This window comes from Phyllostomus hastatus, unplaced genomic scaffold (genome assembly GCF_019186645.2).
Source record: "Phyllostomus hastatus isolate PE091 unplaced genomic scaffold, TTU_PhHast_1.1 phas_scaffold_345, whole genome shotgun sequence".
NCBI classification, from domain to species: Eukaryota; Metazoa; Chordata; class Mammalia; order Chiroptera; family Phyllostomidae; genus Phyllostomus; species Phyllostomus hastatus.
Window position 1 is genome coordinate 26590045 of NW_025334024.1, and position 14547 is coordinate 26604591.

General features: G+C 49.2%; 1 protein-coding gene across 2 annotated transcripts in view; it reads right to left on the bottom strand.

The window, feature by feature from the left end:
- Positions 1 to 14547, bottom strand: part of FTO (FTO alpha-ketoglutarate dependent dioxygenase) — a 311141-nt gene that overhangs the window by 186019 nt on the left and 110575 nt on the right. For both annotated transcript variants that reach the window (XM_045819071.1, XM_045819070.1), the window contains one exon: positions 1530 to 1609. In XM_045819071.1, the coding sequence (XP_045675027.1) occupies positions 1530 to 1609 (80 nt within the window). The remainder of the gene's footprint in view (positions 1 to 1529; positions 1610 to 14547) is intronic.

The window sequence follows — 14547 nt, forward strand, 5'->3', positions numbered from 1 at the left end:
TGTCAGCTGGGCCTCCGCCTAGGACTGTTCCCATTGGTCCCCTTTCCGTGCCCGTCACCCGACACCCTCACAGCTCGGCCTACACTCCTTAACTTAAGCTTGTCTCCTCTTCCAGATTACATTTTAAAAGATGCAAGAAGGATGCACTTTAGCAGCCACCCACCACTCCAATGGATCCAGAAGAAAAGGATTCTTAAGCGGATTATGGCTAGAAAAACAGATGCCTAGAACATCTCACGTAAAAGGGAAGTCTTTTTTATATAACACAAAGCACGGGTTAAATATAATCTGTAAAATGCTCACTCACTCTTTTCTTCCCTTCACTCCTTCCTTCCCTCCTGACTTCTAACGGAACTAATTTTTAGGTCTTTACAATAATGTTCCCACATTTATTTGTTTAATATGTGTCTCCCCAACTGAAATGGAAGTTCAACACAAGGAGTGGCCGTAGCGGTTATTTGCGTTGATGGCTGCATCTCCCGAGCCCATGGTGCTGCTGGACACACAACAGGCACTCAGACACTCGGGTGGGTGAGGGAACGGAAGAGAGAAGACAGGAAGGCGAGGAGAAAGGAGGAAGGGGTGCTTGATGGGCTCGCTGGCAGCTTGACTGAAATGCACGCCATGCACAGCCACACGACCAGGCCACCAGAAAAGCTGCCTAATTCCCAAAAGGTACGACACTGCCCGGCAGACTCATGGTCTCGGCACTGAAAAGGTCCCGCATTCCCTGCCACTTAGCTGCATCCCTTCTTTTCTGCCCTGTGCTCTCCCATCGCGGCACGATGCAAAGTCAAACTACAAAGCAAAGCAAAGCAAAGCGCATATAACAAGCTTGGAAAGAGGTCGGCCTGTAATCCTCTCTGTGATTATTCCTCTGCCCTCTGGCACCCTTCCTAACGACACGCACAGCACCCCGGCCTGACTACAAAGGGTTTTCCTCGCCGCTTACGGTCCTGTACCGAGCTAGTCCAGTCATCTGACCGTCAGCCACTCCAAGTGGTGGCAGAATTTCGCAATAAAGTCTGCGTTGCAAACAGAACTGGGGAGCTTGGAAATTCTTTGGCTCTGCCGTAACTCTCTCCTTCATTTACATTCACATGCCCAGAAGCCTGACCAAAAAATTAAGGGCAATGTAAACTCTCAACCATCTGAGCCCAATCACAGCTAACACATGCACGCGCACACAAATCCACCCCATTTCCTTCTGGCCATCTCCTGCCTTTGACCTTGACAGATACAAACCCCTTAGAAAGTCTCTAACTAGCAACACCTGCCAAGGGCACTTACCTTCTCCAAGAAACATAAACCCAAATAAGCAAAATATACTTATCCCACGCTGTGAGTACACTTTCAAAAACTATCCAACACAACTCAAAGCCAAGAAAGCAAGTAAACAGAGACTGGAGTCAAGTGAGATGGAAGCAATTTTCCTATCAAATACTCTTCCAAAGTTCTATGATAAATTGCTCATTCAACCACTTCTGCCACATCCAATTAATCTGAATCACATTTTTATTTACACTTACCTCTGCCACTCGGTGGGTGGAACTAAACCGAGGTGGTAAACCGGCCAAAACACAGTGTTGGTGGGTGGCATTGAGATCATCTGCGGGAAAAATACCAAAAATTAAAAACAAAACCACACACACACTTAGTCACCCTATACTATTTAACTAAAATACAAAGCAAACAAGTAAATCCATCATTCCAAAAACAATGACGGTGGCCAAAAACTTAACAACTACATTTTATTCTTAAAATCATTCTCTATGAATTCAATGACCGACAAAACCTTTCCCACGTTCAAGAGTGAGAGGGGACGTTATTAGTATTATTTCGGGACAACAGGCACATGCCAGGACTGTCCCTCACAGACGTGACGTATGCTCACCTTACTTACCTGTAGTCTTATGGTACCTACTCCCCACAAAGTTAAAAATGGATGGATTGCACTTCTTTCTCTTTCTTAGGATATACCTAATTCTACCCATGCCTTTAGAATAAGCTGAAATCCTTTCATGTTATTTGGGGTTGAGTATCTTTCATCTGAAAACCTGCCTCCTCCTCTCCCCAAAGTATCAGTTTTGCCCTAACAGTTTTCCAGGCAGCAAACCAACCAACTCAGCATCTTGCGAAGCTCTGGCTCTCAGAACAGAATTCAAGCCTATGGCCTGACAACCCAAGGATGGAGTAGGTGGCGAATTCATCTGCCGATGAACATGCCTAAAACCATGTGAGGCACGAGGGACATCCGTGTTGCTGTGTACTCTAAGAAATGACACCGTGTGTCAGGCAAAATCGGTATCACCTCCCCTTAGCCCGTCACTTCCCGTGTTACAAAGAAGAGAACTGAATGGTGCTGTTTTCCAGCAATGACGAGCAAAAAAGACAATGACTTAACACTAAGAAGCCAAGGACACTACGCCCTTCACATGTTGGCAAAAACCACCTACACGGTTTCCTCTGACCATAAGAAAAGAAATGCAAAACAGCGATTGAAGGACCCTCACTCCTGGGCGTTCCGGAGGAAGAGTGACAAGGTTTGTCCTCCGACCTCAAACTACAAAACAGACCCAAAGCAGCAAACGAAAGTTCCGACACTGGAAAACAGAGCAAGATACAGTCCAAAGGTAAGAGAAATGGTATGTAGGGAGCCCTCCGACGGCCCTAACTCACTCCCTGCAAACAGTTTCAAAGCCACAGAGTAGAGAGGGGGAAGTCAGACAGAACACTCAGTGTTGGGTTTTCCTTCTTGCTGCGTTGTGGAGGCGGACAGTAGAGTGTGTACAGCGGACTACTGGGATAGAAGAACCTGTACAGAGAGAGAGCGAGAGAGAGAGAGTGAGAGAGAGAGAGAGAGCGCACAGGGGCAAGCAGACATCTGCAGAAGGGCTCCTTCCAGCGTGGGCACGTGTGAGTGGGGACTGCCCAAGGGCAGGAAAGGCAGCACCGGGAAGCTGCAGGCGGAGCACATCTCAGACCTCACACGGGGCCGGGACACACCGTGTTCTCGGCAGCAGAATGGCTCCCACCACACAAGATAATGAATACAGTCTTCGGAAAAGCCTCACCTTAGTAGTAGTGCTAACTGCATCTTAGATTAAAAGGCTGCTATAGCTCCGCCTAACAGATTAAAAGCAAGCCTTAAAAGCCTCTTCCAGATCATTTAGTCACTCATTAGAGCCAAGGCCAACAAAATCAGGTACTCAAAAATTCTAGGCAGAGACAGGGCCAGGGCCAAGGCACAGGCGTGGGAACGGGCTGGTTGTACTCGGGGAGGAAGACAGGCCAGTGCAAGGGCAGCGTGGTGAGCAAGGGGCACGTGGGAAGCTGAACCGATTACGGAGGTCTCGGTCGGCTGTGCCATTCTAGACACGACAAGAAGCCTTTAGAAAATCTTAAGCAGGAATAAAATGTGATCTCATTTTAAAACAGACCACGGGGGCAGCTTTATAGAAAAGAGGTGGGGCGGGAGGGGGCGGGGACTGAAGGGGAACCCGGTCCGGAGCAGGAAGACCAGATGGGAAGCCGGTACAGGACTCGGTGATGGTGAGCAGCGGCCAGAGTCACAAGGTTTAAAGGGAAACCACAGGACCTGCTAGGGGACTGGGCAAGTGAAGTGAATGGGGGAGCGAGGTTGGGGGCAGCGTAGGGGTTCGCACTGGCACGACTGATGGCAAGTTCAGGAAGTCACAAGACATCGGGAGTGTCGGGTAAACAGCATTAGAAAACGCAATAAAGTGAAAACGTCAGCGATACCCCTGGGGTTTCAGAGTCAGATGCGAAGACCACGGGAAAGGCTAACGGAGAGGGTCAGAGCAGACCCAGGCTCGGCAGCCTGGGGCCCAGAGGTGCGGCTCCAGGCCTGATGAGGAAGGCCGGACGACGGCTCTCTCCTCTCGCTGGCCCTCTCTGAGGATTCTGGGGAAGGGCACCAACGGAAACCCCTGGTTGATCCAGACTAGCTTCCCTAATGCTGGTTTCAGAGTCAAACAAACAAACAAACAAGCATAGGCTGGAGGAGGTTCCCCGCCTAGATTTCCATAAAGGGGTGAAACAATCTCTAAGAGATACACAGAGGCCATTCTCACCTACCCAAATGAAAGCCTTACTGCTTCTGTGCTATTAATACTAGGATCCACAGCCCTGGCCGGGTGGCTCAGGTGGGTAGAGCATCATCCAGACACACCAAGGATGCAGGGTTGATCTCTGGCCAGGGCAGATACAGGAATCAACCCATGAATGCATAAATAAGTGGAAAAAGAAGACTCTCTCTCTCTCTCCTCCCCCTTCCCTTACTCTTTCTCTCTCTAAACTCAATCAGTCAATCAATAAAAATACCAGGATCTACAGACGCCATAAAGGGGAGAAGTCATCTTAAGGAACAGACTCGTGCGGTGCTTTTGTTCCACTGGAGCGCAGCGGATCTGATGCAGACCAAGTGGCAAACACAGCACTCGAAGTACCGCTTTGGGGCTTGTACCTTTCTTTACATCCCTGGCGACTCTCTAATCAAAAAACTCCCAATTGCTCCCCACGGTCTCTAATCCTTTATGGCTTTCAGAGAGAACCTGTAATTTTCCTTTAAGAGCTTCTAATTTACCTAAACCTCAAAGTCTATAACAGTGGCTCAGGCTTCATGGGTTGTACCTCTCAAAGGGTGCGTCCTAAAGACATTCTGACCTTGAGAAGTGGACTCCTAATAATTTTTAGGAAGAAAACACTGAAGAAGGTCTATCTGCCAGAGCCATCTCAGGAGACAGCGAAGAGCTGGCTGACTCCATGCGCAGGCGGAACCGGAGCCTGCGGAACGCATTCCACAGAACACACAGGGGAAGAAGCTCTCGCCCTTCGCTGACCACTGCTGCGTGCTCTGTCGTGGGTGAAGAGGGCTCCGCTGTGGCATGAAATCTCATTTCATATACAAAAGGCCGTGGGGCAAAGGCTCCATCTGCACCATGGTGACGCATTCGGGCCCTGGACTTTCTTGGTTTCAATGCTCAGGTCTCTCTTCCTCAGATGCGCGCCCCACTGAACTGTAGCCGCCCCCCCATTAGGGCGTCAGAGGGAGCCCCAACAGTCGGTCCCTCTGAATTCCCCCCAGCCCTGACTGCCTTGGTGTTGTGTGCGGTCCACTGTGTCAGCGTGGCTACTGCATCCCGAATTTCTTCAAGTGACAATCAAGGCCCTCGCCGACGGCGCTCCTGGGCGAAATAAGCCCAATCCTGAAATCCAATCTCCCCGGCTTCACACAGTCACTGGAGCTTTTCGTTCCCCCTCACCTGTCCGTCCTCATCCCTCAATCTTCATATGTGCGACCTTGTTTCTCCTAGAGGCAGGGACACCCAGGACTGAGGACATTTTCAGGGCTGAACTAACGGCCAGTGAAAGGGGGAAGGGGAAGTGTCCTGGCAGGATGCCGGCACAGACTCGGGCCTCCACCTGCCCCACCCCCGGACCCCCAGTGAGACCGCCCACGCAATACCAGGAGAGAGGGACACTCCTTTCAACGCTGAGTGTTAGGGAAAGGCGCTCCATAAGGCAGAAAGGGCCGGGAACGGGGCCGGACACAGCAGTGGCGGGGTGAGTTTACAGAAGGCTGCCGCAGGACGCAGGGGAGTCCGTCCAGTGACCCCTGGGCCTCGGGCCCAGGGGGTGAGGGGCGGGAGGAAGGCCCAGGAGGCCGAGGGGTGCCCAGACCTCAGCACGGGCTGCTGGCACAAGCGGCCGCTTTGACAAGCGGGCCTGGCACGGCTGGGGTCCGAGGGCGGTCGGGCAGGTAGGCCAAGGAGGGGCGCTAGATTAGGTGCGGTTTTAAAACAGCCGCACCCTCTCCCCTCGCCCAGGTACCCCGGTTCTAGTCATTTCCCCTGAAGAAACAATCACGGGTGCGGACAGAGATGGACGGGCAAAGCTGTTCACTGGAGCCCGAGGCGTGATATCAAAACACTGGAAGTGAATGAAATGACCAAAAAGTAGGGGCTTACTATTTCAGTCACTTTTAAGTAACCCGTTTTCAAGGAATACTTAGTAAGAAAAGATGTTTTAGATAGAAGAATATAGAAGAAAACCAAGACACAAAATATGCTATCTGATACTTTCTAAAAAGAAATAAACATACATTCCCACATATGGAAAGAAACACTGGAAGGAATTAGACCAAACAGGGTGGATGGTATCATCTCTGTGACGCTATGATGTATTTTTATTGTCTGCTTCATACTTTCCTATGGTTCATCAAGTCTTTAAAAAGGGCACACACTCCATTTCATCAATTCCAAGGCCCATATTTTCTTTCTTCATAGCTCACATCTCTGAAATTGGCCTCCATCTTAAAATTCATGGCATCTTTGGGTGACATGTACGACTACTTCAGCACTTAGCAAGGAAAAAGAAAACGGCGAGGATCGTTATCTTTGAAAGATCCAAAGCAAACGTTCAATGAGGAGACACTCCGAAGAGAGGTGCCCGTTGCCCGAACAGAAACGACGGCACGCAGCAGCCACCAGCGGAGGCGACAGAAGCTCTGATGGGTTTTGTGCGCCTCCCCTCAAACACAGTTTTCCGTGGGAGTGAAAACTCCTTTATAAAAACAAGTACAGAGGTGAAGATGACCTCGGGGTACACCGCTTCCCCCTCTTTTTTTTTAATTAACTTGTATGGAATGCTTAGTTTGTTGTTGGGTTGTGAGGAGAATAGATTGTTGAGGTTAATCATTCATTTTTGCTTTCTTGCTACACACACACACAAAAATTCCCACTTGGGCTGCGACTCTTCCCACGACACAGGAGGGCAGTGGGGGCGGGGAAATGGTTGAGAAGGGACAGAGGTTACGCTGCATGACGTCATTTTCTTCTTTTCCCCGTGCTTACGTGCAGATGCGTCACTTCTGCCCATGACTCTAGTGGCCTGTGGGGACCAGACATTTCTGAATAAATCAAGGAATGAACCAGAAGCAGCCACGTAAGTTCTGTTCCTTCCTATGCCTTCCCACTTCCTCTTTATTCATTTCTATCTCACACCTAATGTCCCACTGGCAGTTGAGGAAGGTGACTCTGGTTTCCAGCTAAAGCTCAGGGGTGGGGGAGAAAGGATGTTTTTTCCCAATAGGTGACAAGTTCCTGTTAATGCCCAAGACACTGAATGCTGTGTGTAGTACGAGGATGTAAGTAATATAGTAGACGCCCTAAAGTTCACCTCTAGTAGGGGAGATAAGACTTCTCTTTCAACCACTAAGGTCCAGAGGGGAAGAGTATGGCACATACCCTGATTGGTTGGTGCTCCTGCCATTCTGGGTGTTAAGTTTCTTTTTAATGTCGTCTCTAAATAGGTGAGTGCTACATACACCTAGATGAAGGGGGAAGCATGACATGGTGGAGGGGATAAATAGTATGAAGAAAGATAAGGAAAAAGGATTGTGTCAGGGCCAATTTTAGGAAAGGGTTTTAGGACAAAGCCACTACCATGAATTGACAAGGATTACAATTTATATCTTTTTAAAATGTCTTCAATGTTTATTGAGCCTGGGAGAATTATTCCACAGGAAGAAGTTAATGAATCATCCATCATGGGGTATGTAGTCTGGCCGTGAAATATGCAACAGGGATAAACTGGTTTAGAAAAGTCAGACTCATTCCTGGTCTAGTCCTGGGTTCACACCTTCCATAAGGATTATTTTTTTTTAAGATTTTATTTATTTTTAGAGAGGGAAGGGAGGGAGAAAGATAGAGAGAGAAACATCAATGTGCGGTTGCTGGGGGGTCATGGCCTGCAACCCAGGCATGTGCCCTGATTGGGAATCAAACCTGCAATGCTTTGGTTCGCAGCCCGAGCTCAATCCACTAAGCTACGCCAGCCAGGGCTAGGATTAATTATTTTTAAGCTTCATTTGTGGCCATTCTTCCACTGTCTTTATGACAAGGAATAAACACAGGATATGCAATGAAATTAAAAGCCTGAAACATTATCTTCCACAGCTCATGCTTTTAGGAGCCACATAGGTAGGGAGCCAAGGAGGACGTGGGAAGGCTGCCCGCCAGAGGAAAACGTCCCAGCCGCCTGAGCCAGGGGCAGAGTCGCCCCGATGCAGCGAGACTCTGAGTGACACGGGACAGTGAAAGGACCTCACATTCACGGCAACACGTCGTCCTCAGCATCAAAGGAATCAACGCATTTCTGTTACCATGGGTGGTTTTCTCATAAAAGATTTGGAAGAGGATGTACAGACGGATCCACACACTGTGTCGATTTGAAAGATTCTGGGACGCCACACGCGTATTTGGACTGGATATAAAGAAGTGAAAGCAGTGGTGACTGAAGAGACAGACGCCACTGAAGATTCCAAGGGCGTCTCTGGAGACCCCCCCAGGCAGGAGGTGAATGGCCACCTGTTCGGGGGGAAGGGCTTCAGAACCTTTTCCAGCACGGAGCTTTCAAAGACAGGATAAATATTTTCTTCAGTCTATATGGCCAAGTCACAGTGCCATGAAATTTTTTTAAAAAAGCTAATTTTTGATTTAACTGTTCACTCATTAAGTCAATTATTATTCATTAAAGCACCTACCACGTTCAAAGTACTGTATTAGGTGCTGTAGAGGTTACAGATTTTTAGAAACACAAAATATAGTGGGTAGAAGGCATTTTTAGAAAATTCTAAGAAATAGGTCTAATTCTAAGAATTAGACCCACATAAATGTGGAATTAGCAAAGGAGTGCCATGAGAAGAAATTTCAGTGCGACGGCTGTGCCCATTAGGTCTGCAGCACCCAGCACTTCTCCGAACATTAATCAAGCAGTATGATAAAACATCCAGTGACATAGAGCCATCACTCTGGCATGATCCTTCTATCAATAAGAATAAAGAAAAGTATTTATGAATTCCAGGGGAAGAGGGAGCTGCACAAGAAAGTCACGGTTTACAATAGTTAGATGCTGGAAGCAACCAAGATGCCCATCAGTAAATGAATGGATCAAAAAACTGTGGTACATTTACACAATGGAATTCTATGCAGCAGAAAGAAAGAAGGAGCTCCTACACTTTGCGACAGCTTGGATGGAGCTGGAGAGCATTATGCTAAGCGAAACAAGCCAGACAGTGAAAGACAAATACCATATGATCTCACCTTTAACAGGAACCTAAACAACAAAACAAAGAAGCAAGCAAAATATAACCAAAGACACTGAAATAGAGGACAGGCTGACAGTGACCACAGAGGAGAGTAGAGGGAATTTCAGGGGACAGTGGGAAGGGTTCATGGGAACAAACTTAAAGGACACAAGGTCAAAAACTAGGGGGAGGGTGGTAGTGGGAGGGAAGTGGGGAGGGAGGGAAGGGGGGCTGGACTGGGAGTAAAAAGGAGAAAACTGTATTTGAACAATGATTAAAATAAAATTTTTTTAAAAAAAAAGAAAGAAAGTCACGGTTCAAATACAAAGCAAGTTCAAGTGTAGCATGATTATTCTGAGCCTTTGATGAAGGACAGAGTCTGGATCCGACATTAGTCACATTCCCCCGTGACTGACCCGCGTAGCGATTACAGTGGGTGACGTCTTCTGCGAGTGGATCCAGTCACTGTATTCGGTTCTGCAATAAGTAACACGTACATAAGCACTGTTATGTGCTGGCTTTCAAATTTCAGAATCAGTGCACAGAGAAAGCGAGACAGTCTTATCAAAACCACAGATTAGCCTGTAAGCATTATCCACTTCAAAAATTGTGCAAGTAATGATATGGCTGAGAAAGAACTTTAATTCCCCATATCATGCATACTGAAAGTCGAGAGAGAGAGAGTACCTGTATATTGGTTATAACGCTAATCAATGAAGGGGAAAAAAGACTAAATGTGAGCGAACAAGAGCTAGCAAGAGCAGGAGACGGCGGTGCAGGGGTGCCCGTTTCCCACTCCCCTTCCTGGAGAAACGGACAGTGCTCAGCGCTGCTGGGTGAAGAACGGGAAGCATTAGGTGCATGTTTCAGAGTTAAGGAGGTGGCCATCTAAAGAATAAAATGCAAATACAGAGAAAAGTAGTTACTTCTACGAACGGAACTTGGGTGCAGGCGCAAAGAGTCCGTCACTGCCTGCTTCAGATCACCCTCCCCCGTTTGCTTTCCCAGTGCGTACATTATCCTGGTCACGCCAACGATGCTGCGGATGCGGTACGGAGAGGGGAAGACCTAAAGCAAGTGCTGTGGTAACATGTATAATGAAGTCCCTTTCGTCTTTTTGAAGCAGCAACCTAGACGTAAATGTATGAACATAACTACATGCATCTTACTAGTTAGAAAAGGACCAAACAGGAGAGGTGGGTCACCGAGTACGTCCGCACTTTCTCCTCCGTAGTTCAGTCTCGTTAGAATCCTTCACCAGGAGAAGAATGTTTACTCATCTGACATCAGTTGTTCCATTTCCCCTACATTTTTAGAGGAAAAAGGTTCCGTGACTGCATCGTGGGCAGAGCTGGCACAGTCCTGTGGAAGGAAGAGGAGGTCTGGCCTCGGAAAAGGCCGGACTCAAACCCCCGCTGTACGGGGTATGTTACTCTGAACCAGTCGTTTCACCCCTCTAAGCCTCAATTTCCTCTTTGCAAAAGAGAGCTTTATTGACATATAATTCACCCACCGAACAATCCCCTCATTGAAAGGACGTGATTCGCCGAATTTTTTTTAGCGTGTTCGCAGGACTGCGCGGCCGTCCCCACAAAGCAATCTCAGAGCGTTTTCACGGCCCGAGAGAAACCGCGTCCACGTGCGCCGTCTGTCCTGTCCGTTCTCTTCCCCAGGGAGACGGTGGGGACCTGATGGGCCTGCTTCGAAAAACAGAACACATCCCAGCGCCGGGCATGGGGCCTGGCCCTCAGCAGGCACTCAAAACGCCCGAGACCGAAACGGCACGGGGACGGCACAAAGACTGGCGGTGGTAAGGAAGCGTAGGAGGCGGGCGAATCCTTCCGAATGCCCGGGAAGGAGCTCGGTTTCCTAGCCTCAGAGCCTCTTCCACAAGCCGGGGCCTCTCCCTCCAGAATTCTCCTGAGCACAGAAAGACCAGGCAGTATTGCGCCCAAAGGCACACTTTGGAGGATGCCGGCACTTGGGGGGCATAGTTTAAAGGGAGCGTTTGGGAGCGGGGCGCAGCCCTGACCCTGCAGAAAGCGAGGGGCAGGGAGCGAAGGCTGCAGCCGCTGCAGAGGCGGGGAGGGTGGCAGGAGGTCGTCCCGGCCGAGCGGCAGGCACGGCCCCCTCGTGTCTCCGCTTTTCAGAGTGAAAACAAACGTGACAGGTGCTCACTTGGCTGTCCGGGCACTTTCCACCTAGACCGAGAGTCCTGCGGCTTACCCACGGCGGCCCGAGTTATATAATTTATGGCTGCTTCTGGGTCATTCCCTTGCTCCGGCAGAGAGCAGAACACAGCGCCTGCCTTTCAAGACCCAGGAGAGGTAATAAAGTATAATTATTTAGAATTTATGATTAAGCTGTAAATTATAGGCACTTTCTACTTCAGTTGGTCAGTCAGAGGTTGGGGGGGAGGACGGGAATGGGGTCAGAGGGGAAAAAATAACAAAAGCCTTTTCCTTCGAATAAAATATGTAAGCCGGAGTGGGACCGAGGGACACCCGGAGGATTTCACTAAGATGCCACAGCCCCTGAAGGCAGTCCCAGAGGGGCCTCAGCTGAGACAGAGACGCCCAGCTCCCGGGGGGCCTCGGTTCTCCCTGCTCACAGGGCGGCAGACCCCACCCGGGGCGCTCCCCATGCCCCGCGGGGCGCCCTTCCAGGCTCTAGCACAGCCCGGGCCTGCCGCTCTGAGCCGCAGACACCGCAAGGACCGGAACCCCGATTATCAGAACCACCCCCCGCCCAGGCTCCGGGCATCACCTGGGCCTCCACCCAGGGAAGACCGGGGTCCCCACAGAGCTCCAACGCCACAGTGGCCAGATGTGGGCTTCTCTCCTGCCAGCGTCCACTGGTAAGATTTTGCCTTCCTGGGGCTCCTTGGGGTGCCAGGAAAATGTGCACGCGAAAAAGTGAGGCACAAAGCTGGCAAAACTCAGGGTGGGGAGAAAGGTGGGAAGAACATTCGGCCCCCTTTGGGCCACCCACCTGCCTTTCTGGTTCTCTGAGAACCACACACAGCCCAGGCCCCAGCCTTCCCAAGGCCCCACATTCAAATCGTAGCGTGCAGAGCACCGTAGCGTGCAGAGCACCATCCCGTGCATTTTACTTGGCTTCACAGTAACCTGGGAGCGAGGATCATCAGCACTGGTTTGGGGGGCAGGGGGGTGGGAACTCCAAGAGGGGCTAACGGCGCCTACCCCACAGACGGGGTTCGGCGAGTCTGAACCCGGTCACCTGACAGAAAACCTCACGGCTCTTTCGATCTCTTCCCCCAAACTGTTGGTGAGGGAACGCAAAACCAAAAAAAGAAAGACTATGAATTTTCAACTGATACTGTTCCCCCCCGTTCTTCTTTTTTTTTTTTTTTTTTTGCAGTGGATTTTTACTGGGCAGCTGAAGCTTTGAAGTAGCTGATCGTTACAGTAACAGACATTTGACAATGGGATTCAGTTGGATATAAGGAAACACAAGGAGAGACGAGAGAGACCGGACCTGTGAGGAGTGACGTGTAAAAAGTAATGACAATAAATTAAGGGGGGGAGAAGGAGGTTCGCCCCAATTCTTCACCTAGCACCCACCTTTGTCCTGACACGCCCCACCTCCACCCCAGGCTCCTGGTTAGTAAACATAATGGGGTCGGTGTCCCTCGAACTGCATCATCTGTTCCACAAAACACAAACCTACAGTTTGTCCCCAAGCCACTTCTAAGTCCCCACGTCCCAGGTCACGTTCAGTCTATGGAAAACATCTGCGGCCAAGTAAATCATCCTACTCTGAAAAAGACCAGAATCTAATTTTTTTTCCCCCTCTAAGTGTGTTTTGAAGTCCAGGTTGGGAAATTAGTGAAAATTGTAAATCTGTGTGCAAATCTGGTCATGTCTCACTCTGAGATCAGGGTAAAGATGCCAATTTCAAAGCGAGGCCGTGACAACTCCAGTTAAGCGTGTCCTCGGGCACCGCCGGCAGGGCCTTCACTCACGCGCGCGCGGGCGTTGGATTTATTGCAGGCACCCGACGCGCTCCCCGTCAGACACCCCCCCACCCCCTCCGTGCACCGACCTGAGACAGCAGGGCCCAGCCCGCCGCACTTCCTCTGCAGACCAATATATTATTATAAATGGAGCTAAACTGTTTCCTTTTCATAAGCGCTGTGAAGTTCAGATTTCGGATATCAGCGCAGGGGCCGAGGTCCCTCCTCAGGGCTCCTGATAATATTTGGATTTGCAAAAAATGCAGAGGGAGCGTTTGGCCACGGTTGCCTTTGTTTGTGTGTGTGTTTGTGTGTTTGTGTGTTTGTTTGTTTGTTTGTTTGTTTTTAAGAGGAAGTGGAGGAAAATTCCGTTTAGAAATCCAATATGACATCTTCATGAGGATATGCATTCTCGATGCAGACCTAGGGTACCCTGTGCTGGGCTTGGCCTGCTCAGCGGGGGACCAGCTACCTCACCTGCATCTGAAGGCAAGATTTAGAGACTCAGGAAAAGATATTATAGCGTGGCTATCAGTTCCCATCAAATAATACTCACTTCCCCTGTTTCTCGCCTACAGTAGCTAAAGGGGCCCAATGCATATTTATAGTGCCCAATGCATGTATGGGCACTATAACACATAACTCAGAAGGACAACGTAATGATTCAATATTTTCACTATCCACCAATTTCTAAGGCAAGAAAAACTGTAACCTGAAAAAGAAAAGAAAAAGAAAGAAGCAAACGGACCGTTGTCATCTTTTCTTCCCTTCTGGGACCATTCAGTCCCAGAGCCTTTCAGGCATGGCACTGCGCTGGGAGAGGGAGAGAAGGGCACAGGACCTCGAGCAGGGGTCAGCACCCGAGTCGGGGGGGCGGGGCCCAACACTCGGGGGCAGAGCCCGAGTGGGAAGAAGGGACAAGCCCCAGCCCGTGCGTACTGGCTATGGAACTATGGCGAAGTGACTACATCGACCTAACCTTGCTTTTTCCCTTGGCCGTCTAGCTAAGGCCTATTTCCCAGGGTTACTGAGAGGAGTAAAATGACGCGTGACTTGCCGTTAGTCCACAATAAAGGTGGTTGTTACTCATAACACTACCATCATTCCAGACATGAGCACGTACAGAAAAAAGACTTAAAAAGAGTGTCCTGAAACAGGCATGAACCTGAGTTTTACCATTGTCTTTCATGTTGTACTCTTCAGAGTTCCTTTCCTCTAGGACGAGAATAGGTTGCTTTTTCAATCAGAACAGAACACATGAGATATTAATAAATAGCTGGAAGATAGCTGAACTTTTACAATGCGTATTGACTACTTTTATGAACAGAAAATTAACAAAGCTATTAAAAATGGTATCATTCTGACTCATTTCTTTTAAAGATGCAAACTGCTAATAGAAACTCCTGAACAAGCACCCAAAGGAAAGTGGTTGGTTGGCTGAAATTAATACCTATTTATTCTC